Source organism: Bos indicus, chromosome 18 (assembly GCF_029378745.1).
Source record: "Bos indicus isolate NIAB-ARS_2022 breed Sahiwal x Tharparkar chromosome 18, NIAB-ARS_B.indTharparkar_mat_pri_1.0, whole genome shotgun sequence".
NCBI classification, from domain to species: domain Eukaryota; kingdom Metazoa; phylum Chordata; class Mammalia; order Artiodactyla; family Bovidae; genus Bos; species Bos indicus.
The window spans coordinates 24,689,831-24,716,997 of NC_091777.1; the positions used below are offsets into that span (position 1 = coordinate 24,689,831).

A 27,167-nucleotide genomic window follows, 5' to 3' on the forward strand; every position below is an offset into this window, starting at 1 on the left:
ATTGATATATTAAGTAATTACTATGGGCATCAACATAACAGCTAAAGTAAGAAGAGTAGATATTCAAGGCATTTTTGTTGTTCAGTTACTAAGTCATGTCCGACTCTGTGACCCCAAGGACTGCAGTGAGCCAGGCTTGCCTGTCCTTCACTGTCTCCCGGAGTTTGCTCAAACTCATGTTCATTGAGTCGGTGATGCTAGTCGCTCCCTTGGACTTCTCTGGTGGCTCAGAAGGTAATCTGCCTGCAATGCAAGAGACGCGGATTCGATCCCTGGCTGGGGAAGATCCCCTGGAGAAGCGAATGGCTACCCACTCCAGTATTTCTTGCCTAGAGAATTTCATGGACAGAGGAGCTTGGCGGGCTACAGTCCATGGGGTCGCAAGGAGTCGGACACACCTGAGCGATTAACACACATTCAAGGCATACTTATTGAATAAACCCTTAGAGTGGGGTAGATAGAATATGTGTAGGCTGCAACAGTTGGGCAGCTTGGTTGTGGTGCTAGAATGAGAAGCCCCAGGGGTGCGATGGCTCAAACACCGCCACTGTAGACCCGCAGTTGAGTTGGATCCAATGCTGGAAAGTTACAGCAGGAAAATGGCAGGAGGCCACCCGCGAGACCCAAGTTCAGCCTCAGCCGCGCTTGAGGCCCGACCGCGCAGCTGCAGAACTCGGTGGGCGGGCCTGCGCAGCCGCAGAAAGAGCTTGCGGCCTGGGGTCCGAGTCAAGTTCGCATCAGTTTCCCGCCTGGCCTGATGTAGCCAGACCCGGTCCGGTCCGGTCCCTGCGCCTCTCAACGCCTCGGTGAGGCCGGGTCCGCAGTGCCGGTCTCGGGCCACTAGCTGTCTTCTCTTGAACCGCCGCCAACATGCTGCAGCCCGTGTTCACCCTGAAACTACGCCACAAAATCAGCCCCCGCATGGTGGCCGTAGGGCGCTACGACGGGACTCACCCGTGCCTGGCGGCCGCTACCCAAGCGGGCAAGGTAACCGCTCCCACCCATTCCCACCCGCAGCCCGGGCCCCTGGAGTCCCCACGACTTCCGCGGGCCGAGTCCTGGCAATCCCGCCGCTCATTCTCAGACCCCGCCCCCAGCCAGGGTTGCCAGGCAACGGATAGGTAGTCTAGCCAGCTCTCCTTTCTGCACAGAAATCCTGAATAACAAAGCGGAACGGCCCTTCCGATCAGTTAACTTGTCTTCAGGCTCTTAGACTCGGATGATGTTGGAGTCTCTTTACAGATAGGGAGCATAGGGGAAGAGAAGTCCCCTGCAGGGAAGGCCTTGATCAGCGTTAGTAGTAATGGAGGACGCCAGATTTAAGCCCAGAGCCTCAGTCCTTCTCTGGGAACGTCCTACCATCTCAGACTGCCTCTCAGAGCCAAACAACTCTACGGCAGGGGGAAAAAAATTATAGATACCTCTAACTTAAATGATTCAAATTGCTCTTTTGATCTTTATCCACGTATATTCATGTCTCTTCCTGTAATTTATTCACTAAGTACCTATTAGGGGCTTACTGTGTACCCGGTGCTGTGCAAAGTGTGGGCGTCTCGGAGATGATGTGGTCATTCAATATCTCACCAGACTGACTGAACACCTTCTTTGTACTACATCCTGGGGATTCAGAGATAAAGCTGGAGTCCGTATTCTCAGAAAGCTTCTGGTCCAGGACAACAGACAGGGCAGATCAGGGCGCTATGTGCTGATGGAGGAATGCCCCCAAAACATGGAATACAGTGACGCCGAGCTTAATGACTGAACAGTTATAAAACCTTATTACGTTAATTATCTCAGCGTCCTTGCTAAATTGCCAACTGCTGTAGCATAGCACAGGCGTGGTAGATCCTGGCTCTGGTACCTGCTGATTTCATGACCTTGGGCAAGGTGCTTAATAGTATCTACCACATAGAGTTGTTAAGAGGATTAAGTTACTATGTGTCATGCTCTTGGCATATAGGCAGTGGTCACTAATTGTTAGCTGTTATTTTCTTTTTATTACTCCCACTTTACTGATTAGAAATAATGGTTTAGAGAGGTTCAAAGCAATGTTTGAGGTTGCTCAACTGGAAAGCGTAGAAATGAGATTAGAGTGCCTGTTCTCTGACCCAGCATGGATTTAACAAGTTGACATTTATATAATGATTTATAGTTTTCAAGACACTTCCACCTCCAATATATGTTTTCTCATTTGCTCCGCCTTGCTGCTGCTGCTAAGTCGCTTCAGTCGTGTCTGACTCTGTGCGACCCCATAGACTGCAGCCCACCAGGCTCTCCCATCCCTGGGATTCTCCAGGCAAGAACACTGGAGTGGGTTGCCATTTCCTTCTCCAATGCATGAAAGTGAAAAGTGAAAGTGAAGTCTCTCAGTCATGTCCAGCCCTCAGCGACCCCATGGACTGCAGCCTTCCAGGCTCCTCCATCCATGGGATTTTCCAGGCAAGAGTACTGGAGTGGGGTGCCATTGCTCCGCCTTGGGATACATCAATTAAAAAGTAGTGATTCTTTTCAATTAAGTTGTGTAATGGAGGAAAGCACTTAGCACAGAGCCTGGCATGTAATAATGTTAGCTGTAATAATGTGAGGAGGCAGTGGCACTAGGGATAAAGAACCCGCTGCCCAGTGCAGGAGACACAGGAGAGATGGGTTCGATTCATGGGTCAGGAAGAGCCAGTGGAGAGGAAGTAGGAACCCACTCCAGTATTCTTGCCTGGGAAATCCCATGGACAGAGGAGCCTGGCCGGCTATGGTGCATGGGGCTGCGAAGAGTTGGACACGACTGAGCAATTAACACTTCTGTCCACTCCCTTGGAGGTTACATTTGAGAGAAGGAGCCAGACAGTTAACAGATACACACAGTCTGCAGAGGGGTAGTGGCTGTTTTAGACAGGGTGATCAAGTAGGCTTCTGATAGGATAACTGTGGATCAGAGGTTTGAAGGAAATGAAACAAGCCCCTGCAGATAGGTAGAGTTAAGTATATCAGCAAGTACACACGGGCTTTGAGGTAGAGGGTATACTTGGTGTGTTCCAGAAACACAGGACGGCTTCTGGGACTGGAATGGATTGAGGGAGGCAGTGAGGTGGCCAGTAATAGCTGGATCATTTAGGGCCTCATAGGCCACAGCAGAGACCTTGGTTTTTGATAAAGTGGGTGACTGGGATTTGGTTTATGTTTTAGATGAAGGATTACTGGGTGGTACTGCAACAGAGATGCAGGGAGTGGAAGCAGGTTTCTCTGGAAACCCTTTCATTAGAATGTGACCTAGAGAGGGAGCCAGGGACACCTTATTCTAGGTCTGTTTCTGAAGACAGGGGAAAAAGGGACAGATGGAAGTTCCTATGTTCTCTCTAATCAGATACTTTATATTCAGAACTTCAAAAACAGATCTGAGAAGTTCTGACCTGATCTTTAAACTTAAAAAAAAAAAATTGGCACCATTTTATGATCCAAACAACACACAAAAATATAATTTCCTTTAAAAACAAAAATGTCTCCTGTAAGGCTGAAGCCCTCCTTGACTGTGGGGGCCCGTGTCTTCAGAAACAGGATTTTGTAATTTTCTGTGGGACTCTGTTGTGAAGGTGGGGCTGACTTATTGGGATCTGGTCTCTGCATCTGAGCAAGGATATTTTGAAAAGGGGTTTCTCACAGGATGAACATTAGTTCATCTGGGGCCATGTTTCCTCTCACCATGGAATACATACTGCAGCAGCACCCCCTCAGCTAGAACAAACGTGTGAACTACAGCCAGTTCTTTGGCTTGAAAGCACTGTGTGTGTGTGTGTGTGTGTGCACGCGCGCACGCGTGCCTGTGTGCTCAGTCGTGTCTGACTTTTAGTGACCCCATAGACTGTAGCCCATCAGGCTTGTCTGTCCATGGAATTTTCTAGGCAAGAATACTGGAGTGGGTTGGCATTTTCTCCTCCAGGGGATCTTCCCGACCTAGGGATTGAACTCTAGTCTCTAGGGTCTCTTGTATTGGCAGGCATATTCTTTACCCCTGAGCCATCAGGGAAGCCCTGAATAAAGGCACTGGGAGTGACTGAGCCTGTGGGCCAGATGAGTCTCCTGGGCACTGATTTCTGTGTGTGGAAAACAGCAGGAGGGGCCTAGGGAGGAACCAGACGCCTGGGACTCTGGCTGCTGCTGCTGCTAAGTCGCATCAATCGTGTCCGACTCTGTGTGACCCCATAGACGGCAGCCCACCAGGCTCCCCCGTCCCTGGGATTCTCCAGGCAAGAACACTGGAGTGGGTTGCCATTTCCTTCTCCAGTGCATGGAAGTGAAAAGTGAGAGTGAAGTCGCTCAGTCGTGTCTGACTCTCAGCGACCCCATGGACTGCAGCCTACCAGGCTTCTCCATCCATGGGATTTTCCAGGCAAGAGTACTGGAGTGGGGTGCCATCACCTTCTCCAGGACTCTGGCAATAAACCTCAAACTCCTTTCATCCCAATAACAATGAACGTGAAGTCCACAGGTTATTTTTCTTGCTGTTCTTTCTCAGCCTAATTACTAGAAGACTCTGTAAGAATTCTTTTGTTCAGAACTATTATAAAAGGAAGGAAGATATGGCTGGAGATGAGTGGAGCCTGACACCGGGCTTGTGTCTCACTCCTGTCACTTATTGGTGGTGAGACCTTGAGAAAGGAAAGGCCGTAACCCCTCTGACCTCTTCTGTATATCCGGAGGACCAAATGCAGTAACGTTTATAAAAGCATGTTGTAAAGTATTACACAAATGAGAATGTGAACACGATATTCAGTAGCTACACACCTTTTCTGTAGGTTTCTCATCAATCTTTTTTTTTAAATTTATTTTTAATCGGAGGATAATTGCTTTCCAAGGTTGTGTTTGTTTCTGCCGTACGACAACGTGAATCAGCCATATGCATACATATATCCCCTCCCTCTTGAACCTCCCGTCTGCTCTCCACCTCACCCATCCCACCCCTCTAGGTTGTCACAGAGCCCCGGGTTCAGCTTGCTGTGTTACACAGCGACTTCCCCACGGCTGTCTGTTTTACATATGGTAATGTCCATGTTTCAGTGCTACTCTCTCAATTCATCCCACCACCTCCTTCCCCCACTGTGTTCTCTGTGTCTGCGTCTCTATTCCTGCCCTGCAAATAGGTCCATCAGTTCCATTTTTCTAGTTTCCATACGTATGCGTTAATATATGATATATGTTTTTCTCTTTCTGACTTATTTCACCCTGTATGACAGACTGTAGGTTCATCCACCTCAGTTCAACTGACTTAAAATTCGTTCCTTTTTTTACGGCTGAGTAGTATTCCATTAGGAAATGGCAACCCACTCCAGTGTTCTTGCCTGGAGAATCCCAGGGACGGGGGAGCCTGGTGGGCTGCCGTCTCTGGGGTCGCACAAAGTCGGATGCGACTTAGCAGCAGCAGTATTCCATTGTATATATGCACCACAACTTCTCTATCCAGTCATCTGTCAGTGGACATCTAAGTCTAATAAGTCTTGTAAAAATTATCTTTTGTTGAACAGGTTACCTTGTTTAGATAATAATTTAAAATTAATCCTGCTTGGGTGTAAACCGAGTCCCCTAAAACTGAGTTCCTCTACTGAGTTTATGATTAACTTCTCTATCCAGAACTCTTATTTCCTTTCTTGTTCCACACCCTCAGGCTTGAGGAGTATCAGAGGAAAGGCGAGACTGTAACCAAGCTGGGCCCTGGTGGCCTTCCTGGGACAGCCCCCTCCCAACCAGCCTTGTCCTCTACTTCTTGTTTGTTGAAAAGCTTTAGTCTCCCAGGCCTCCCTTGAGTCTCAGAAGGCTGGCTCAAGTGTTAATGTTTAGGAATGTGAAGGTGTAGAAACAAGCTTTTGAGCTGGGAAACTGGCAACAGTTTGGATGATAGAATTACCAAACTCCCAGTTCCCTGAAATCTGTGAAGGTCTGACATACATTCCTAAGTTTTTACAGGAGGCAGATCCCTACCAGTTGAAAACTGCTGATCATAAGCATATAGACCCCAGACTGGGTTGAAACCAGAAGACAGGTGAGGCTTAAAACCTCCCCTTGATGCCAACCAGTCCAAGAGTTGTGTGCAAGCTGCTCACATGCCCTGCGGCCCCCTCCTGACCACACTGCCTTTAAAATTTTTCTCTCCTATCTGGCAACTTGAAGATGGTCTTAGGATGTTAGTCCACCTTCTTCCCAGGTTGCTGGCCTCTTGAATAAAGCAAAATTTCCTTTCCCACCAACACTTATCTCTTGGGTATTAGCCTTTTGAGTGGCAAGCAACCAAACTGGCCTCGCTGGGTTACAGATTTACACCAAAGGGTTGAAATACTCATTTAAAATTAGAAAATTTTCTCAGAGCAACTAAGCCCATGAACCACAACTGTTGAGCCTGTGCTCTTGAGCCTGGGGGCCACAACTTCGGAAGCCCATGAACCATAGTGCCTGTGCTCCGAACAAGAGAAGCCACCACAAGGAGAAGCCTGCGCTCTGCTGCTAGAGAGCAGCCCCTGTTAACTGCAACTGGAGAAAAAGCCTGCTCACAGCAGCAAAGACTCAGCACAGCCAAAAATAAATCAGTAAAATGAAATTAGCAAATTTCAGAACTAGATGAGGGCTTAAGGGATCTCATCCTCTTTTTTTTTTAATATTGTCTTTTATAATGCTTTTTCCAGAAAATGAAAATTTCCCTAATGAAATTTCTGTACTTTATATCTGTGGCCTAATGTCTAAGATCCGCCCCCACCCCAAACCCAGTTACCCCCTTTTAAGAATGCTTCTAGTTTAAACCTTTTACATACGAAGCCCAGGGAAATTTAAAGATTTGTAGGGACACTCAGATGATTATATTTGTGATAGTTGAAACTGCTAGATTAATTAATTTTGAGTTAATTCTACTTGTATAGACTACGAAAGCCTTCAAGAAGCTTGCTTTGTGTGACTCTTAGGATTATAAGACAGATTTACTACCGATCAGTTTTAAGGGTTAGGAAGTGAATTTGTTAGGTGCTGGGATGAAAGATAATGAAGTGTTTATTACTCAGTTTTCTCTGATCTTTGTGTGTGTGTGCAATCTCATTGTAACTAATAGCAACTTCCTATAGGTTGACCAGGAAAGGGCTGGTTTGTAAGAGTACTTGAACGTCCTGCCGGTTGGTTGTATGTAGGCTGCCCTGGGAAATGACAACTAGATTTTGGCCATTATTTTGGTCTTTACAAGGCTGAGAGCCATTGGATTTCCACAGTTTGAAGTGATTGAAAGCCAACCATGCACAGAACTGCGTATGGGTGTTTTTAAGGTTGGTGGATGATTAAATCCTTTCTTGTTAACGTTGGTAATCTGTTAACAACCTGAGCCTTTTAATAAAAATATATGTTAATTTTGCATTTTTTTTTAATGTTAAGGGGATGTAATTAACTCTTTTTCTTTTAGGTTTTTATTCACAACCCTCATTCACGGAGCCAGCATCTCGGCGCACCCAGGGTCCTCCAGAGCCCCCTGGAGTCTGATGTTTCACTTCTTAACATTAACCAGACAGTCAGCTGCCTGACTGCAGGAGTACTGAACCCTGAACTTGGCTATGATGCTCTTTTAGTGGGAACACAGACCAATCTGTTGGCTTATGATGTCTACAATAATTCAGATTTATTCTACAGAGAGGCAAGTATACCCCTTTATAACCATAAAACTCCCACTTCCCATTAATATCCACTGGTTTTTTTTTTTTTTTTTTTAATGCTTGAAAGAGATCAGACTTTTATTTGGGTTTATTATGTGGCTTTTGTAGTGTGGTTTAAAAAAAATGCACACTTATTTATTTGGTCATGGTTGGTAATCATTTGGTGACACTCCAGATTATCTTTTAGGAGGTATTATCTGTTGATAGCTTCCCTGGTGGCTCAGTGGTAAGGAACCCATCTGCCAATGCAGGAGGTACGGGTTCGATCCCTGGGTCGGGAAGATCCCCTGGAGAAGGACATGGCAACCCACCCCAGTATTCTTGCCTGGGAAATCCCATGGACAGAGGATCCTGGCAGGTTATAGTCCATGGGGTTGTAAAAGAGTTGGAAACGACTTAGCGACTGAAAAACAACAGCGTTACCTGTTGATACTTTCATCTGTCAAGATTTGTCATTAAAAATTCAGCCAGTAGCCAGAAAGCCAGCAAACAGGTCTCCTGGTGGCTTTGCATTGAAGTTTAGTATAGTAGTTTCCAGGAGAAGCACTTACCATAGCCTGCCATCTACAGGCTGCTGCAACTTTAATACTCAGATAATCCGTATTTATTATATAAAAATAGAAGCAAAGTAAAAATAATCACCTATAATTTCTTCATTTGGAAATAACACTTAACTCTTGATTGATTTATCCTGACTTTTTACTTAGTATTTGTGAGTGAATTCTTTGTTTACTAAGTGGGATTATGATATATACATGTAATCTTTTACTTTTTTTCTATAACAGATTGATTAAGATATAATTCACATACCATACAGTTCACCTATTTAAAGCATACAGTCCAGCAGTTTTTAGTTTATTCAGAGAATTGTGTAACCTTCACCACAATCAGTTTTAGAACATTTTCATCAAATTGTGCTTATGTACTTTATTCAAGAAGTCTGAGACATGTGCTAGTTCAGAATGGTGGGTTTATAGGTACTTGTAGTTTTTGTACTTACAATTAAGAACGAGCAATAGTAGGAGAACTAATTAATCAGTATCACTAGATTTCCATCTAAAGTGGTTAAAATAGATTACAAAAGGTTGGGTGTTTTAAAGGCATAAGTCTGATTCTCTGAGAATTTGGCCTGTAGAACTCGCTGGTCCAAGAGAGCCTGGGGTTTTAGAGTAGGTTATCATGGCAGGTCAGTGCGAGACCAAGGGCCTGAGTTTATCCTGAGTCAGTGCTCATCCTTGCATAAGCCACGTTAGCCACACACACTGTCCTCGATGGACAGCTCTGGCCCGCCTCTCAGGAGACCAGGTGGCCTCTCAGAAATGATGACAGAAGCCTGTGAGTTTCCAGATAAAAAGGATGTATGTCACCTCCATGTGCCTGTGCAGCACTGTGTTTGAGGGTTTGTCTTTTTTGTTTCTCTTCTTAGGTAGCAGATGGGGCCAGTGCAATTGTGCTGGGGACATTGGGAGACATTACCTCTCCTCTTGCAATTATTGGTGGAAATTGTGCTCTGCAGGGTTTCAATCATGAAGGAAATGATCTCTTTTGGACGGTATGAAGAACAAAATAATCTCTTTAGTACTCTTAAACATTTTTACTTTTTTAATGTTCTTTAGGTCTTGTTTGCTTGTTTGTTTGTTTAACCATTGACAGTAATGAATAATGGAAGCAAAATAAAACAGTATTTATAATTTTATACGTTAAAAAAAGGATATGAGTAATGTGAATTTTGAATTCGTGGTTTATTTTGTCCTGTCTTTCATGTAGCTCCTGTTTGGATTAAGTGAAAAGAAATAGCACAGTAATGACTTGGGTTGTATTTTCAGGTGACTGGAGATAACGTTCACTCCTTGGCCTTGTGTGACTTTGATGGTGATGGGAAGAAAGAGGTATGTGGGGGAGGAGACCCTTCTCTGTGTGTACATCTCAGCTGAGTACATACATTTCCCCAGGACAGTGACCTTAGCATTGAGAGAAGTGTTAGCTTCTCATGATTGATTTTGCTGTTCTGTTGCCTGAATGATGAAGTAATTGGCTTCATTTGTCTTTCTCCTGTCTTTTGAACAATAATTCCCTTGGGTTTGTCAAATACAGAGATCAAGACCATATTTCAAAGACCCCTGATGGGGGAGAGGGCGGAATAGTTGTTGGGAGCACAGTCACATTCACAGTCTTAATACTTGATTCCAATGTTTTAAAATCATATTAGTACCTACTTCCCAGTTTTGGCCAACTTTTTCAGGAATCTGGACATTTTAGAGATTGGCCTTTAGCTTTTTAAATTACTCTAATGGGTTCTCTAGAAATTAACCTCTTGAGGAACCAGTGAAGTACTGTGTTGGACATTGACTTACCCTCCGATTGTCTGCAGATACTGGGCTCTGGCTTTTGAAGCAGGGCTTCCACCTGCAGGCACACAGACGCTGAGCCAGGGAGCATTTTCAGGAGCCTGGTGAAAGAACTTGTTCTGGTGGGAGGTGCCCACGTGGCAGGGTCTGTAGTCACCACTGTTTCTTCACTGACCAACTCGTGACCTTCTCATTGGAAGGAACCTTTCTGAGCATCCATCACCGAGAAGTTGGAATTCCTGGGTGGCTCTAGCAGCATGCAAAGTATCATGCAGTTTTTTGGTTTTATTTATGGAAATTTTGCTGTCTTCACTTACTGAACTAAATATGCCTGATTTTTTTGTTTCCCTTTCAGCTTCTTGTTGGATCTGAGGATTTTGATATCCGAGTTTTCAAAGAAGATGAGATTGTGGCAGAAATGTCAGAAACAGAGGTAAGCACCACCTCAGAATTATGATGACCTTGACAGATTAGCATAGTTAAATGTAGCGTAAAACGAGAGTGCTGAGTGTGGGGATTAAATAGAGCAGTATGTTACAGAGAAAGAAGCCTTTAAATATCCTTTATCGAGATACATTTTGACTCAGTGCTCTCTAATGATCCAGAGGGATGGGGAGGTGGGAGGGAGGCTCTAGAGGGAGGGCATATATGTATATATACAGCTCAGTCACATTGTTGTACAGCAGAGACTAATACAACATTATAAAGCAATTGTACTCCAATGAAAAAAATTAAAAATATATGTTTTGAAAACACTGATTAGACAAAAATTATGGAGCACAAAAAGGTATTTCTTTTAGTGAGCTATTACATAATAATAACAATAATGGCAACCATTTATTGTGTACCTGATGTATGCCGGACACTGTGCTAAGTTATTTACATGAGCTACTCATTTAATCCAACAGCAGCCCAATTATGAAGGAATTAGTAGTTCTCGTTTTACAGATGAGGGAACATGTTACATTTCTTTGTTAAGTTACTCTCAAAAGGTCATGGCTAGTAAGTGGCATGGTCAAGTCCTCCTCCTGCTTCTCATCATGTGTATTAAATGGGATTGAATATTGAATGAACTGTATATGTGAGGGTTTTAGAGTTTTTCTCTTTATTCAAATTAAGTATTTCTTAGGCACATTTCTGTTGGTAGACTTAAAAACTAGATGTCAGAGAACTTGACTAGTTTCTTTGTGATTAGAATTACTCATGTAATTCAAACTGAAATGTTTCTGAAAGAGTTATCTTTTTTTAAAACAGTGTCTAAAGATTGTCCTTATCCCTTATAGTTCGGTATTCTTAGGATATTTATTTGCTGCTGGTTTTCCAGGATTGGGCAAGATGGAAACCAAAAAGATAATTAGGATATTCTAAATTAAGGAAGGAGATGGAAATAAAGGAGCACTGGCTTGTGAACCCTGTAAATGGACAGAAAAGAAAAACAACAGAAGGAAGTCTTAGAGATCCAAATGGTGGTATTGAGCAGAATTGAATCAGCTGGTGTTTGGGAGGCTGTATCAGACAAGATTGAGGGCAGCAGCCTGAGAGCTCACCTCGGGATGAGAACTCATCCTTGGTTTTCATTGCTTACAAAAGCTGTTTAGGAACATCAGGCTTCTGTTCCCCTGCCTGCAAAAGGGAGACCAAAAAGCAAAACATGCATATTGATATATAAAGTGCTATCAGTGATTTTGAAGGGTTTACCTTTACTATGGACTTCCCTCGTGGCTCACATGGTAAAGCGTCTGCCTGTAATGTAGGAGACCTGGATTTGATCCCTGGGTCAGGAAGATCCACTGGAGAAGGAAATGGCAACCCACTCCAGTACTCTTGCCTAGAAAATCCCATGGACAGAGGAGTGTCGTAGGCTACAGTCCATGAGGTTGCAAAGAGTCGGACATGACTGAGCGACTTCACTTCTTCACTTTTACTATAGATTTTTACTTAATCTGACTCTACTTCTTATGTACTCACATTTTTTATGGTTGTAAGCTGATAGTTGTGGTAGAGGAAGATGAGGGGGAGAAGTGAGTGCCCAAAGCAGTGCATAGCTGAAGATGTGTGTCCATCTGGGGGTTTTGTGTACCTGTATGTGTCTCATGTCTGCTTTTTAGAGAGACGGTCCTTAGCTTTCATTAGATTGTTGAAGGGGATTGCCAGCTTGAGAATTGCCTGTAGGTGCTGGGTTCTGCATTACCGTTTCCCTTTCATTTAAATTCATAGTAAATCTTTTCTCATTTGGGGAATCACTGAGGTTTTGTTGGATTTCTGTTGATCGTCAATACTAGATGCAAGGGGAGTACATTCTGTGAAACACTTTTTTCCTAAATCCTAGAAAAAGACAGGAGAACATGAAATAACGGCGAGAAATTTGACGTGCCTGTTGATCCTCTGGTCCACAAAAGAAGAAACTAGTGACCTTATAAAGGACTAAGGGACCTAGGGAAACTGGGGCTAAATTTAGGAAAATGTGGACTTTATAAGATTGTTCATTTCAGGGCCGTTTTTTTGTCCTCTTGGTTTAGTTTTGCTCTGAGTTCACATGTGTTTTTGCACACCAGCAAAATTATGAACAGTACTGCCAAAAGAATGCCTTGAGCTAAATAATTCTGGAGTCCCACATGGCACTTTGTATTCAGAGTTAAGTGAAGTGGGTGGCTTTATAGAAAAGCTGTAGGTGTAGAAGAAATTACATAACTATTCTCTACTTTATACAGTTTATTTCTTATTATCTCTTACATTAGTCAGAATTAGAAAGTAGACCAGCAGGGTCATAGATATCTTTAAACTTTGGTTTTAACTTTTAAGGATAATTTTGTTCAGTATCTAAAACTGGAGATTTTGTAAATTTTAATTGTAAATTCTCTTAAGTGTGTTAAATCCTCTTAACAGTCCTGTTAATACTCCAGTATAACATATGCACTCTGTATATTGTTAGATATGTACAAATCCATGGTATTCTGGGGTTTTGCTTTTTAAAGGATTATGTTTTCTTCTAGCAAACAGTAAATTATACCTTGGAAAAGTATACTCTTAAAAGATATTTAATTGTGGATTTTATAAGTCCTTTTAAAATTTAGACTGTAAGATATTGTAAGTTAAGGAAATTGAAATAATCATGAAAATATTTTGAGCTAGTGTGTATCAATTTAACATCAATTTTACATATTCCAGATCTTGTGTACGTAGTCTATTTCCTCTTTAATTCCTCGATTTTATTATTAAAAAAAATAATTTGTTGAAATTTGCTACATATGCTTGATCTAAAAAAGTAAACTTTGTGAGTTTAATTCTCATGATCCAAATCTGAAATAGAGGACATGGATCATAGAGAAGAACACATTCCCCACTAATGGATTGGAAGTGTATTTAAACCTAATTTTAACACACTTGTAGCAAGGTATGCAGTTTTATAAAGTCACTTTGCACTAAATTGAGCCTTAACGAACTTTATCTTTTTCACTATTTTTTGCAGATCATCACCTCTCTTTGCCCCATGTATGGCAGTCGATTTGGTTATGCCCTTTCCAATGGCACCGTTGGAGTTTATGACAAAACAGCCCGATACTGGAGAATTAAAGTTCGTATGATACATTCTCTGATATTCAGGGATTTTATACTTATTGAGAGACTTCTATACTAATTATTGAAATTCCTTTTCAGTCCAAAAATCAAGCCATGAGTATTCATGCTTTTGACCTTAACTCTGATGGAGTGTGTGAACTGATAACTGGTTGGTCCAATGGGAAGGTAAGTTTAAATAGTAGTGTTCAAGTATAATTTAAAGTAATAACTATCTGAGATATATTGGCTGTATGACTCCGAACAATAACACGAGAATATGCACTTGAGTTCCTTGGCTGCGCTTTCAAATTTAACTTCATAATCTTCCTAGATTTTTTTCTTCCTGCTCTGGTAATCAACACTGCAGAGTGAGTGAGTGTCCTTTCGGTTTATAAGCCCTATTTGAGGGAAGATCTCCAGGGAAGGTCTAGAGGGAAGATCTCCAGGGAAGGTCTAAATCCCTTTCTTGAAGGGATGGGAATCAATTTAATCAAGTTGATCATAGGCATAGGCAAGTTAAAAAAAAAGGATTTTTAGTAAGCTAGTAGTGAACCGTGGAGAAGGAAATGGCAACCCACTCCAGTACTCTTGCCTGGAGAATTCCAGGGGCGGCGGAGCCTGGTGGGCTGCTGTCTATGGGGTCTCACAGAGTTGGACACGACTGAAGCAACTTAGCAGCAGCAGCAGCAGCAGTGAGTATGTAGCTCTTTTCTAGTAAATCTTCAAGTTTGACTAAAATCTTAGAATTAGTGGGAAGAGTTATGTTATCATTGTTTTCCAAGCTATAACTTCAAACTAGGAATTTTTTTTTTTTTGCTTCTTTCCTTTTTTAACTTCAGATCAGAACTTTGTACAGTCTCTTGGCAAGTCAGGCTTGCCTTGTTAGAAACTGCCGAAGGAGCTGCCAGATCTCCATGGATACCATTTGCCCTAGCTCTTTTGTCTGTCAGTGCTGATTGCCTGAAGGAGATCAGCTAGTTCTAGCTTTTCTTCTTTGATTTTTCTTCACTTTTGGCCAGTGTCTTGTAATCTTCCTTTGGTGTTGTGTGAAGAGCAGATTCTAAAAAACCGTTATGTTGATTCCTACTTCTCCACTTGGTTTTGTTTTTGGTATAGGTGTTAAAAATTACAAAGGAAGACTGTGTAGTTGCTTATTAAGAAACTTCATAAAAGGGGACCCTATTTTGGGGGAATATAAATTATTATGATTGATCCAAGAATTAGAAAACTACTTGACTTAAGTTATCAAAAGTAACCTTTAGATCTGACTCTAAACCTTGAAGTCTGTCTAGTTAAATGCTTTCAAAATTTTAAGAAATTTCTATTACATAATCATAATTTGTATGTTCTAAGCCATACAAAAGATAAGCAAACTATACAGTTCATGATATAAGTGGAACAGTTGGTATCTGCACTCAACAGAAACAACATTAAAAGGAATATAGATCCACCAGGTGAACGTAGGTGCAAAATTACTTAATTTAAATACAACTAGCCAACTAACTTTTTCTTTAGTAGGTCACTTGTTGAGTTGGAGGGTCATCTTTTCCATGGCAAAACTTTCATGTTGGATAAAGCAAAAGAATAGAAAATCCACAGAAATACAGATTTGTAGCCCTGTTTCTTAGTTAGCAAGTTAACCCTCTTATTTGCTAAATACTGTGGAAACACAGTGCTCAAGGTCATGGAGAAGTTAGAATGAAGCAAGTTCGGTTCAGTCTGAGTTCAAGGCTTCTGTTAATGTGTAAAGAACTCTGGTCAGTACAGGCCATTCATTGCTTTACTAGCTTTAGCATCCATAATTTTCAGGCTGGCCTGATGTTGTTATTAAGAGCATGGTATTCTCCAGCCAAGGGGTAGGAGCTGGTAGTAACTGTGACCTAAATTAGTGTGTTTTTCACTGCAAAATTTTGCCCAGAACGCTGTTTATGAAAAGACAAAAATAGTGGTCACTGAGATGCTTGCTGTGTTATATTTTCTGCAGCTAGCCTTTTATCATGGAGAAGGCAATGGCAACCCACTCCAGCACTCTTGCCTGGAAAATCCCATGGACGGAGGAGCCTGGTAGGCTGCAGTCTATGGGGTTGCACAGAGTCGGACACGACTGAAGCAACTTAGCAGCAGCAGCAGCAGCAGCAGCCTTTTATCAATAATGCATGTGTTCTTGCTTAGAACAAAAGCTCATTTTAGGTGGTTATCCTTCCCTGTTGTTTTGCGATGCATCGTTTCTGAAGGGTCAGTGATTTATTTATCTGCCTCCTTTGGGAAGAGGAGATGTGGATGATTGTAGGGCTCTCTGCAGTATCTCAGTACTTCACGTGGCAAAGGGACCTTAAACAGGGCTATTCCAGAAGCGTGCATGGGGGGAGACTGGGCTTGCTTGGCATTTTTCAAACTTTAGATATAACTGGGGACTTCCCTGGTGGAACAGTGAGTAAAACTCCACACTCCCAATGCAGGGGGCCCAGGTTTGATCCCTGGTCAGGGAACTAGATCCCATGCTGCAGATAAGAGTTTGATGCCACAGCTAAGACACAGCGCAGCCAAATAAATAAAAATTTTAGGTGTAATGTATTTTATATATTTATATATAATAAAGATGAAATTTGTGTATAGAGCTAATATGTCTTGTATACCTCTATGTGCCAGTCCCTGTTCAACCTGCTTAACACATGTTAACCATTTTCGACCTTGTTACAACCCTGACGTGTAGATACAGTTACTTTCCTCATGTTCTTATTGTTGATCTCCAGATGAGGAAGCCAAGTCCAGAATGGTTAAAGAGGTTTGCCCAAGATCCCACAGGTAGTGAGTGGCAAAGCTGGAATTCGAACCTGGGAAGTTTGCACTTTCACAGTTGTGTTATATATTTTCTAAAAGTACTGTCTCCCAGCCAACCCCCTTCTCCAAATGAAATACTAGGCCAGTATGTAAAACAGCTTTTAAGAAAAAACAGAGCTGAGTGAGGTCCCTTGGTCCCCTGGTTATAGGTATGTATTGAGAAGCCGCAGGGGGGTGCCCCTTGGAGTACTCATTAAAAATAATTTTTTTTTTTAATTTGGCTGCCTCGGGTCTTAGTTGCAGCTTGAGGAATCCTTCGCTGCCGTGTGCAGGCTCTCTAGTTGTGGCGAGAGGGCTTGGTTACCCCGTGTCATGTAAAATCTTAGTCCCCCCACCAGGGATCAAACTCTCATCCCCTGCTTTGGAAGGTGGATTCCTAACCACTAGACCACCAGGGAAGTCCCCTCCTTGGAGCCCTCTTAAAAACTTCTAGACTAAAGCTGATTGAACTTGAAAATTTTGTGTCATTTTTAAGAACCTGTAGCAGAAGCTATTTTCAAGTTCTTGTTCTATTTTTAGGTCGATGCTCGAAGTGACCGGACTGGGGAGGTCATCTTTAAGGACAACTTTTCATCTGCGATTGCTGGTGTGGTGGAGGGAGATTACCGGATGGAGGGCTGTCAACAGTTAATCTGCTGCTCGGTGGATGGAGAAAGTAAATCGGGACAGGAGAGATCTTTGAGAAGTCAGATTTCTCAGTCTGATTGGCTCAGAATCCCGGGAGATTCACCATAAAGTGTTTGTGTATCAAACCCTTTCGTCCTAATAAATTCACCTGAGTTGGGGAAATGAGAACTTAGGTTTTAAGACTAGGTCATTGATGACTTAAAAGTAAGACCTGGCTGTGCCTGGGCCCTCCCTCAGTCCTATGGTGTTTTTTTTTTTTTTTCCCTCCTGTCAGTCCGAGGCTACCTGCCGGGCACGGCTGAGATGAGAGGCAACCTCATGGACATCAGCGTAGAGCAGGACCTGATCCGAGAGCTGAGTCAGAAAAAACAGAACCTGTTGCTGGAGCTCCGCAACTATGAGGAAAACGCCAAGGTTGGACCCGATGGGATGGGCACGTGGGAGGCTGAGAGTGACCAGGAGGATGGGCAGTTGGGAAAGGAGGGTCTCTGCATCTGGCGGGGCGTGGGCTCCCCCTTCCCGCTGGTGGGCGGGCAGATGGCCCGGCCTTTCTGCCAGTGTCAGAATGAAGAGGGCACGTATCCTTTAACCCAGAAATCCCTCTGCCGGGGAGCTCAGCCAGAGAGAGATTTGCACGACTGTTCAAACGCACTGCAGCACTGTTTGTAGCAGGGAACAGGTGGGAGCGATGGTGACTTTCGGCCAGTCATAGGGAGGGTGCTGCTAAGTCACTTCAGTCGTGTCCGACTCTGTGCGACCCCATAGACGGCAGCCCACTAGGTGCTGGGGAATATTAAGCAGCTCAAAAGAATGAAGTATATACACGTGGACTAATGTGGAAGGATGTCTGATATTATTGAGTGAAGGGAAGCAAGAATAGTGTGTTTAGAGTATCTTTTTCAAGCACAAATAACATAAACATGGACACCTGCAGAGACTCTGGGTCTGCTGTTGTGTGTGTGTGTGTGTGTGTACGTGTGTACATGTACTTATCCGACTAGCTGGAGGGTGAGCTGGGGAGTAGGATTTTAATTTGTCCCATCATGTATAACTGTTTGAATTTGCTACACTAAGTGAGTTTCTTTAGTCATTTAAAACAGAACAATACAGAACAATGTAAAAGGTAGGTGGCTTCCCTGGTGGCTCAGTGGTAAGGACTCCGCCTGCCTATGCAGGAGACATGGGTTTGATCCCTCATCGGGAAGATCTTAGTGCCTCGGGGCACTTAAGCCCAAGCCCGTGCGCCACAACTACTGAGTCAGTGCTGTAGAGCCCGGGAGCTGCAAGTACTGAACCCGAGTGCCCTAGAGCCCGCGCCCTGCAACAAGAGAAGCCACTGCAGTGAGAAGCCCACACAGCAACGAAGACCCAGCATAGCCAGTAAATAATTTTTTTAGAATGTAAAAGGTGTGCTGGAGGGCAGTGGTCCCTAACCACAGGAAGGGATGAGGGTCTTTTCCTTTGGGAAAAGGCCAGGTTAGAGCGAGAGCACTAATGAGGTGACTTCTCTGACGTTTAAAGACTCAGATGAATATAAGATACAGGGGATGTGTCTTCTGAAGCCAAATAGCTGTATTTAAAATTGACATGAGTTCGCTGTTCCAGGGACTAAGTTGGAAGTGGGGGGGTTGCGTGTTTTGCAGGCTGAGCTGAGCAGTCCACTGAACGAGGCTGATGGGCATCGGGGCGTGATCCCGGCCAACACCAAGCTCCACACCGCCCTCTCCGTCAGCCTGGGGAGCGAGGCGCAGGCCGCCCATGCCGAGCTGTGCATTTCCACCTCTAATGGTAAGGTGTTACTGACACACGGCTGGTGCTCGTTGGCACCCGTGTCGTCTGGGAGCGGCTCTTGGACTGCTGCCTTCTCTCTTCCCTACAGACACCATCATCCGAGCAGTGTTGATTTTTGCGGAGGGCGTTTTTGCGGGTGAAAGCCACGTGGTGCACCCCAGTGTCCACCACCTCTCCAGCTCCGTCCGCATCCCCATCACACCTCCCAAGGACATCCCCGTGGACCTGCACTTGAAAACCTTCGTGGGCTACAGGAGCAGGTGACCCTTTGCACGTCGCAGGTCATGTCCCGGCAACACTGAGAGGACAGTAGAATGTATAGATTTCCCCTCTTGCCATGGATTCTCTGGGGCCAGAGAAGCCACTTAATGGCTCTTTCTACCCAGGCAAGGTTTCCCATGACTTCTTATTTCTCTAATTTGAAATCTCCAAAAAATAAATGTAAGTTTGAAATGATTATTTCTGGCTTTAGTCAGATGATTTCATATTCACAGCAGTTCCAAAAGTATACTTAATGGATAGTTTTGGCCACCAAGACTACAGGGGTTTAGATTCTGCTACATGACAGCGGTATGTAACCTCAGCCAGTGAAGAAAAGCACTAGATTTGTGGAAGATGGAAACCTTTTCACATTCCTTTTTGGGTGTTGTAAACCCTGGGTGCGTGCATATGTATACACAGACTCACGCCTCTAAATCCCAAAACCCATTACTGTGGGACTTGAACCCTCAGTTTTTTCTTTTTCTTTTTTTTTGAGGCAGAGGTGGGGGGAAGAGAGTAGACAGTTTCTTTAGTGAAACCCTTAAGTAACAGCTTGATGACTCAGTAGTGACCTTATGTTTATCTGGGGGGCCTTTCCTTTTGAAATAACAGTCAACACAAACAGTTCTCTTCTATTCCGTTGGTTGGCCATAGCACCCAGTTTCACGTGTTTGAGCTGACAAGACAGCTACCCCGATTCTCCATGTATGCGCTCACCAGCCCGGACCCTGCCAGTGAGCCCCTCAGTTACGTCAACTTTATCATCGCAGAACGGGCCCAGAGGGTGAGTGTGTCTGGCTTTTCTCTTTGCAACCCTTTTGCACTTTAGAATCTTTGACATTATTTCACAGAAAAGGGAAATTACATGAGTGTGTTATTTGGTAGCAGTAAATATGACATGAAGGAGTTAGGTTGGAGTTGAATAGTTTACAACAAGTACCAAAAATGTTGCTAAAATAACTTCTCCCATTTTGAAAAAATTATTCAAAAATATTTATCTTGGCTAATCAATTCAGAAATATTTATTTTGAATCATTAATTCAAAGTTACTTATCTAAGCAATCCTTAGTCACAGGTGAATTCCTTTCAGTTTGTAACTCCTATTTTTTTGGTTAGTCCCCAGAGAAGGCAATGGCACCCCACTCCAGTACTCTTGCCTGGAAAATCCCATGGACAGAGGAGCCTGGTGGGCTGCAGTCCATGGGGTCGCTAAGAGTTGGACACGACTGAGCGACTTCACTTTCACTTTTCACTTTCATGCGTTGGAGAAGGAAATGGCAACCCACTCCAGTGTTCTTGCCTGGAGAATCCCAGGGACGGAGGAGCCTGGTGGGCTGCCGTCTACGGGGTCGCACAGACTCAGACACGACTGAAGCGACTTAGCAGCAGCAGCAGCAGCAGTGGGATTGTCTAGATCTAGTGTTTTAAGAGGAGCCTGCATCAGAATGGAAAGAGAGTGGCCCTTGGAAATGGGAGTATTGTGGGGGTTCAAATGCTACCTTAACTAAGTAAATTCTTAGGGGTCTTGCACAATTCCCCTCATTGAGAATAGTATTACCTCACAGGGGGCCCCTGAGGATTACATAATTGGTATAATAGCACTTTGTAAAGTTTGCTAAGTCACTTCAGTTGTGTCCGACTCCGTGCGACCCCATAGACGGCAGCCCACCAGGCTCCCCCGTCCCTGGGATTCTCCAGGCAAGAACACTGGAGTGGGTTGCCATTTCCTTCTCCAATGCTTGAAAGTGAAGTCGCTCAGTTGTGTCCGACCCTCAGCGACCCCATGGACTGCAGCCTTCCAGGTTCCTCCGTCCATGGGATTTTCCAGGCAGGAGTACTAAGGACTAATAATACCTGTGGATTTTAACCTTGACTGGACTTTAGAATTCTCAGTGAGGCTTTTTAATCATGGAAATTCTCAGGCCCCTTAGTGGTCTGTGAAACTTGAAACTCTACAGGTGGCCCCTTCCAAAATGCCTCACAAGTGGATCTTATGTAGAACCTGTGTTATAAACCACTGTAAAGTATTACTATTATTTATATTGATTTATTCTTACAGTGTTGATGTTATCTCTGTGTGCGTGCAAAGTTCATTTAAATGTTTTAAAGGATGGAGTGGAATGATTTTAAGCAGGCTATAGCCACAGAAGAGCTCTCGTTTAAACAGAATTAGCATCTTACTTGAATCGTGTCTACATTGCATATAAGGTTATGTCTAAGTAGGGGACTTCTCTGGCGATCCAGCGGTTAAGACTCTCTGCTTCACTACAGGGGCTTGGGTTCAATCTGTGGTTGAGGAACTAAGATCCTCAATGCCACACAGTGCAGCCAAAAAGTAAAACTAAATAAATAAATAAATAAATTTAAAAATACATGTCTGAGTATAAAATGCATGCTATGGGACCAGATATAATTGTGCATGTTATTTATTACATGTAATACAAGAAAAAGGAGTGTGAGTAGTGTTTTCTTGGTGGGGAAAGAATTGTAATTATTGTTGTTTTTTTAAACCAAGTAGTAAAACTAGAAAGAAGGGTAACTCTTAATGACCATACTTAAAAAATGGAAATTCATTTCACACTCTTCATCTTTAAGGTTGTTATGTGGCTCAACCAGAACTTTCTGTTACCAGAGGATACTAACATTCAGAACGCTCCATTTCAAGTGTGTTTCACATCCCTACGAAATGGTGGCCAGCTGTATATAAAGATAAAACTTAGTGGAGAGGTAATTTTTACTGTCATGGACACAGATTTCTCACGTAAATGTTTATAACACTCAGTGTTGAGCAAGGCGAGTGACACCAATCTCAAGGTCGTAAAACCATGTGTCTCAACCTAGACTGTTGGTGTTATCACCCCTGACAGGCGTATAATGTAGATGAGCGGGTTTTCTACCTCTCTCCCCCACTTCCCTTCACCTGTTTGTCACCTAGTTTGGGGTGGTTTAGGAATATAGAGGAGAACAAAAGGTTTTCATTGTTTGAATAATTTTGTTGTTCCATTTATAAGGCAAAAGGATTGATTCTTTTTTTTTGGCCTGTTGCTAGAAATAACGTTATTTTCTTGAGGGCTGGACTTTATTTTTATTTATCATTGCATATACATTTATGTTCCAATAAATGTGTTGAATATGGGGAAGTTCAGGTACTGTTCCAGCTGCCTGAGGGTGCTAACTTGTCTTTTTTCCCGTGGATAGATCACTGTAAATACTGATGATATCGATTTGGCTGGTGATATCATCCAGTCGATGGCATCGTTTTTCGCTATTGAAGACCTTCAGGTCGAAGCCGATTTCCCTGTCTACTTTGAAGAATTACGAAAGGTGCTAGTTAAGGTGAGGGCACCTGGTGGATGAATTTGTGAGAACACAGTGTTCTAATAATGTTTGCAATATTTCTGTTAAATTAATGAAACTACAAATGTACACATATTACATGATAGTCATATCTTAAAGAACTTTGGAAAATTCTTAAACTAAAAATTGAGCTAGTATTTGAGAATTCATGAGTTAAAGGATTTCTTTTATAAAAGTGAGTGGTTAGCTTGAGCACCTGCTTTCTGTGTTGGTTTGGAAGGATACTTGAAAAATATATATGTTAACATTTTCCTTTGCCAGCCTTTCATCTTATCTGTTGTATATACTTTGCACTCTGTCTTAGTGCTTTCCCAGGTGGCTCAGTGGTAAAGAATCTGCCTGTCAATACAGGAGACACGAATTTGATTCCTGGGTCAGAGAGATCCCCTGGAGAAGGAAATGGCAACCCACTCCAGTATTCTTGCCTGAAAAACCTCATGGACAGAAGAGCCTGGCAGGCTACAGGCCATGGGGTCGCAGAGAGTCAGATGTGACTTATCGACCAAGCAACAACAGAGAACCCAAAACCAAAAGTAAGGCTTGTGATGGGTCCCCACTAATAACATCCCCATCCCAGACCTCTAAAATGTTAGTGTACGTGTGGCTTGGGCTTACAATGCTAAGATGTGGAAGAGCTTGACACAGAATGTCATTTTGAGTATTTCACTGAAGAGGAGGTGAAACAACAGAGGATAGTTAAGATAGAACAAGTGAATGGCAGAAAAAACAGGGCCTCGGTACAAAGAAGACAGTTCCTTCTCGATTTATTTAGTTTTCAGGAAGTTGGTGAGGCCTTTTAAATTCCTGGGTGTTCATGGTTTCCAGGTGGATGAATACCACTCAGTGCATCAAAAGCTCAGTGCTGACATGGCTGATAACTCTAACCTGATCCGTAGTTTGCTGGTCCGAGCTGAAGATGCCCGTCTGATGAGGGACATGTGAGTATGTACCATGGCCAGGACAGGTGCTTTTTCTTGCCACCTGTATCTCTAGGGCTCCCCATTTTATTCTCTCTCTGGCTTTTTTTTTTTACGGCAAAGAGATGTTGCTGGCCTTAGGCATTTGACTGTGCTTCCCTGGTGGCAGTTAGGCTTCCCTGGTGGCTCAGACGGTAAAGAATCTGCCTGCAGTGTGAGAGACCCAGATTCAATTCCTGGGTCGGGAAGGTCCTCTGGAGAAGGGAATGGCTACCCCCTCCAATATTCTTGCCTAGATAATTCCTGGATATCTTCCTGCCAGAGGAACCTGGCAGGCTGCAGTTACGGGGTCGCAGAGTCGGACATGACTGAGCAACAACAACAAAAAAAACTAGAGGGAAGTAACCAACCCCTAAAATTCCTTTTTTCTTGATTTATATTTCATTTAGAAACTGTCAGATATACACGGTTTTTATTTTTTAAAGCCAAGTTGGTTGACATGTAATTTATAATATACACGTAGAAAATGTGCCCTTTTAGGTTTACACTTCAGTAAATTTGGGGAAATTTGTACAATTATGTTGCTACTACCGAAATCAAGTACTTCTCCTAACCTCCAGTCTGTGGCAGCCAATGATCGAGTTTCTCTTCCTATAGTTTTATCTTTCCCAAACTGTCACATAAATGGAATCAGACAATGTAAATGGAATCCATATAAGTGGAATCAACCTTTTGAGTCTGGCTTCTTTCAGGTTCCATAATGCCATTAAGGTTCATTCACGTTGTAAGTTACCAGTAGTTCATTCCATTTTATTGCTGAATATTCTATTGTATTGATATCCATACTTGGTAAATATCCCACCGATTGAGATTTCGGTTGTTTCCAGACTTTGGTGATTGAGAATAAAGCTGCTATAAATATTTGCATACAGGTTTTTTGCAGACATGTTTCCATTCTTTTGGGTGAAATGTGTCATAATGTGATTGCTGGGTTGTATAGTAAGTGTATATTTAGCTTGATAAGAAACTGTCAGTATTAGTCTGAAGCTTGGAATATAGCCTGTCACCTTGCTGACTTTTCCCCACCCCTTGTATCATGGGCATGATAATTCTTGGTTCCTAAATTCAAACCATGGATTAATAACCAAGGAAGGCCACTTGTCTTCCATTTATTTGGAAGAAACAGAATAGTTCATAGAATATTCTCAGTGTTTTCAAAGCAGACTTTAGCAGTTACCCTGTTTTAATGACAGTACAGCTAAAAATCTGGTTTGATCTTTTATTAAATGTGTCTGCTACTGCTGCTGCTAAGTCACTTCAGTCATGTCCGACTCTGTGCGACCCCATAGACGGCAGCCCACCAGGCTCCCCTGTCCCTGGGATTCTCCAGGCAAGAACACTGGAGTGGGTTGCCATTTCCTTCTCCAAAGCATGAAAGTGAAAGTGAAGTCGCTCAGTCGTGTCTGACTCTTAGCGACCCCATGGACTGCAGCCCACCAGGCTCCTCTGTCCGTGGGATTTTCCAGGCAAGAGTACTGTCTAAGAAGTTTGCAAATCTTTTCATTTAAGCCTGCCATACTGAGGTGCAGTGATATTAACCTTCTATTGATGTACACAGGAAAACGATGAAGAATCGCTATATGGAACTCTATGACCTTAATAAAGACTTGCTCAATGGATATAAAATTCGCTGTAACAATCACACAGAACTGTTGGGAAGCCTCAAAGCGGTAAATCAAGCCATTCAAAGAGCAGGTCATCTGCGTGGTAAGTCTGTTTTTGTAGCACTGCATTTCGTCTTCATTTTGGGGTGAGAACCATTAAAGATGGTGGTAGCTTCAGGAATTCCTATCAGGGCTTGTATCTATAAAGACACCTTTCACATTCGAGTTGGTACCACTCACTTGAGTTTAGCCAGCTTACGGCTTTAGTTGTTTGCCAACTTCAGACGGTAAAAACTATCAGATCCTTTTTTTTTTAAAGATTTGTTTATTTTTGGCTATGTAGGGTCTTCATTGCTGTGCTTGGGCCTTCTTCAGTTGTGGCTAGCAGAAACCAGCACTGGTCCTAGGCGCTAGGACTTCAGTAGTTGGAGCGCACGGGCTCTAGAGCACAGGCTCACTCAGTAGTTGTGGTACACAGGCTTAGTTGTCCCAAGGCATGTAGGATCTTCCCAAACTTGCTGCATCCTCAGAAGAAAAACTGAGTGACATATTCCCAAGAGGAAAGCCTTAAGTACTCCTATTGGAATCTGCTGTTTGGGTCAGTGCTTTGACTTCCTTTTAGAAATAATCTTTGCTAAGTGGACATAAGCTTTGATCCTTTTCTGTAAAACTGACTCTTAAGTTTCTAGGTATAAAATGGTCTCTAGGCTTGGTTTGTGATTGAAGTTCCATATGAGAATATCTTTTTTAGGGAATGGTAAGATAAGATAAATTTGTACTATCTAGGACTTCCCTGGCGGTACAGTGGTTGAGCGTCTGCCTGCCGGTGTGGGGTACATGGGTTCTGTCCCTGGTCAGGGAAGATTCCACCGGCCGTGGAACAGCTAAGCCCGTGTACCACAACTAATGAGCCCAAGCACCCTAGAGCCTGTGCTCTGCAGCATCAGAAGCCACTGCAATGAGAAACCCATGCACTGCAACTGGAGAGCAGCCCCACTCCTCACAACTCGAAAAGCCAGAGTGCAGCAACAAAGACCCAGTGTAGCCAAAAATAAACAATTAAAACAATTTTTTTTAAAATTTGTATTATCTCTAACTCTTCTCTACCCTAGTTTTGTTTTTAAAGATGGCTTCTGATTTATAATTTCGCTTTAATCATCTTTTGGCTCATGTGGATATGGTGTTTCTTCTCTGACAGTTGGAAAACCAAAGAACCAGGTGATCACTGCTTGTCGGGACGCGATTCGAAGCAACAACATCAACATGCTGTTCCGAATCATGCGGGTGGGGACAGCTTCTTCTTAGGAGGGGAGAGACAGGAAACCAGGTTCCTAGAAGAGGTTTCTGTAAACTTCGAGGCTGATTTGCTTTGGATCACATCCTGGTGAACCCAGGGTGCTGAGAGCAAAATCAACCTTGGTGAGTTGTACCAATGAAAAGACAAAGCATTGCCTCTTAGAAGTGTATTCACTTTCTGTTTTTTTAAAATCAGTTGTACTGTTGCTGAGTAATACTGGTTTGTATGGAGGGAAATGAACACTTTTGAAACATTAGGGCTTCAAAGTCCAGTTTTTCTGTATGTATGTATGTCAGTGTATAGATACATCTTTTCTTGAAATCGTAATTAAAAATTATCATCTGCTTTTCCATTAAAACGTAAAGGGGTTGCACTTTGTGTTGACTGTAAAATTCACCACATCAGGACTGCATAAACCATGTGTATTGCGTGGAGAGAAACAAAAATTGGATACTCATTTTGTGCACCTTTTTTGTAAAACCTCCCATCAACTTATTGAGTACATTTATTTTTCAGTTATTTTGCTTGGCTGCACAGGGTCTTAGTTGTGGTACACGGGGTCTTCACTGTGGCGCATGGACTCTCTAGCGGTTGTGCCTGGGCTCAGTAGTTGTGGCGCACAGGCTTAGTTGCCTCATGGCAAATGGGATCCTTAATCCCCCAACCAGGGATCAAACCCACGTTCCCTGAACTGGAAGGCGGATTCTTAACCACTGGACCACCAGGGAGGTCCCAAATATGGATTTATTAAGAACTTATTTATATTAGGAATGTTGTAGACTTGGGTCCAAAGATGGATCAAATTCTCTGTATAACAAAACAAAAAAGTTTGGAAT

General features: G+C 43.1%; 1 protein-coding gene across 1 annotated transcript; it reads left to right on the forward strand.

The window, feature by feature from the left end:
* The first annotated feature begins 687 nt into the window (after nt 1–687).
* BBS2 (Bardet-Biedl syndrome 2) lies at nt 688–26,695 on the forward strand. Its single transcript, XM_070770590.1, has 17 exons — nt 688–987; nt 7,424–7,655; nt 9,101–9,222; nt 9,497–9,559; nt 10,374–10,451; nt 13,488–13,592; nt 13,676–13,762; nt 16,937–17,072; nt 17,319–17,458; nt 18,688–18,832; nt 18,924–19,095; nt 19,751–19,880; nt 21,692–21,823; nt 22,295–22,432; nt 23,279–23,391; nt 24,989–25,137; nt 26,233–26,695. Exons 1-17 carry the CDS (start codon nt 871–873, stop codon nt 26,337–26,339), a joined length of 2,166 nt encoding a protein of 721 aa, XP_070626691.1. The 5' UTR covers nt 688–870; the 3' UTR covers nt 26,340–26,695.
* The last annotated feature ends 472 nt before the right edge of the window (nt 26,696–27,167 follow it).

Bases quoted from the DNA above. Each gene is read 5' to 3' on its own strand.
- BBS2 (XM_070770590.1), top strand. From the start codon at position 871: ATGCTGCAGCCCGTGTTCACCCTGAAACTACGCCACAAAATCAGCCCC. The intron at 22,433-23,278 runs GTGAGGGCACCT...CATGGTTTCCAG, and splicing joins TACGAAAGGTGCTAGTTAAG to GTGGATGAATACCACTCAGT. The intron at 23,392-24,988 runs GTGAGTATGTAC...TGATGTACACAG, and splicing joins GCCCGTCTGATGAGGGACAT to GAAAACGATGAAGAATCGCT.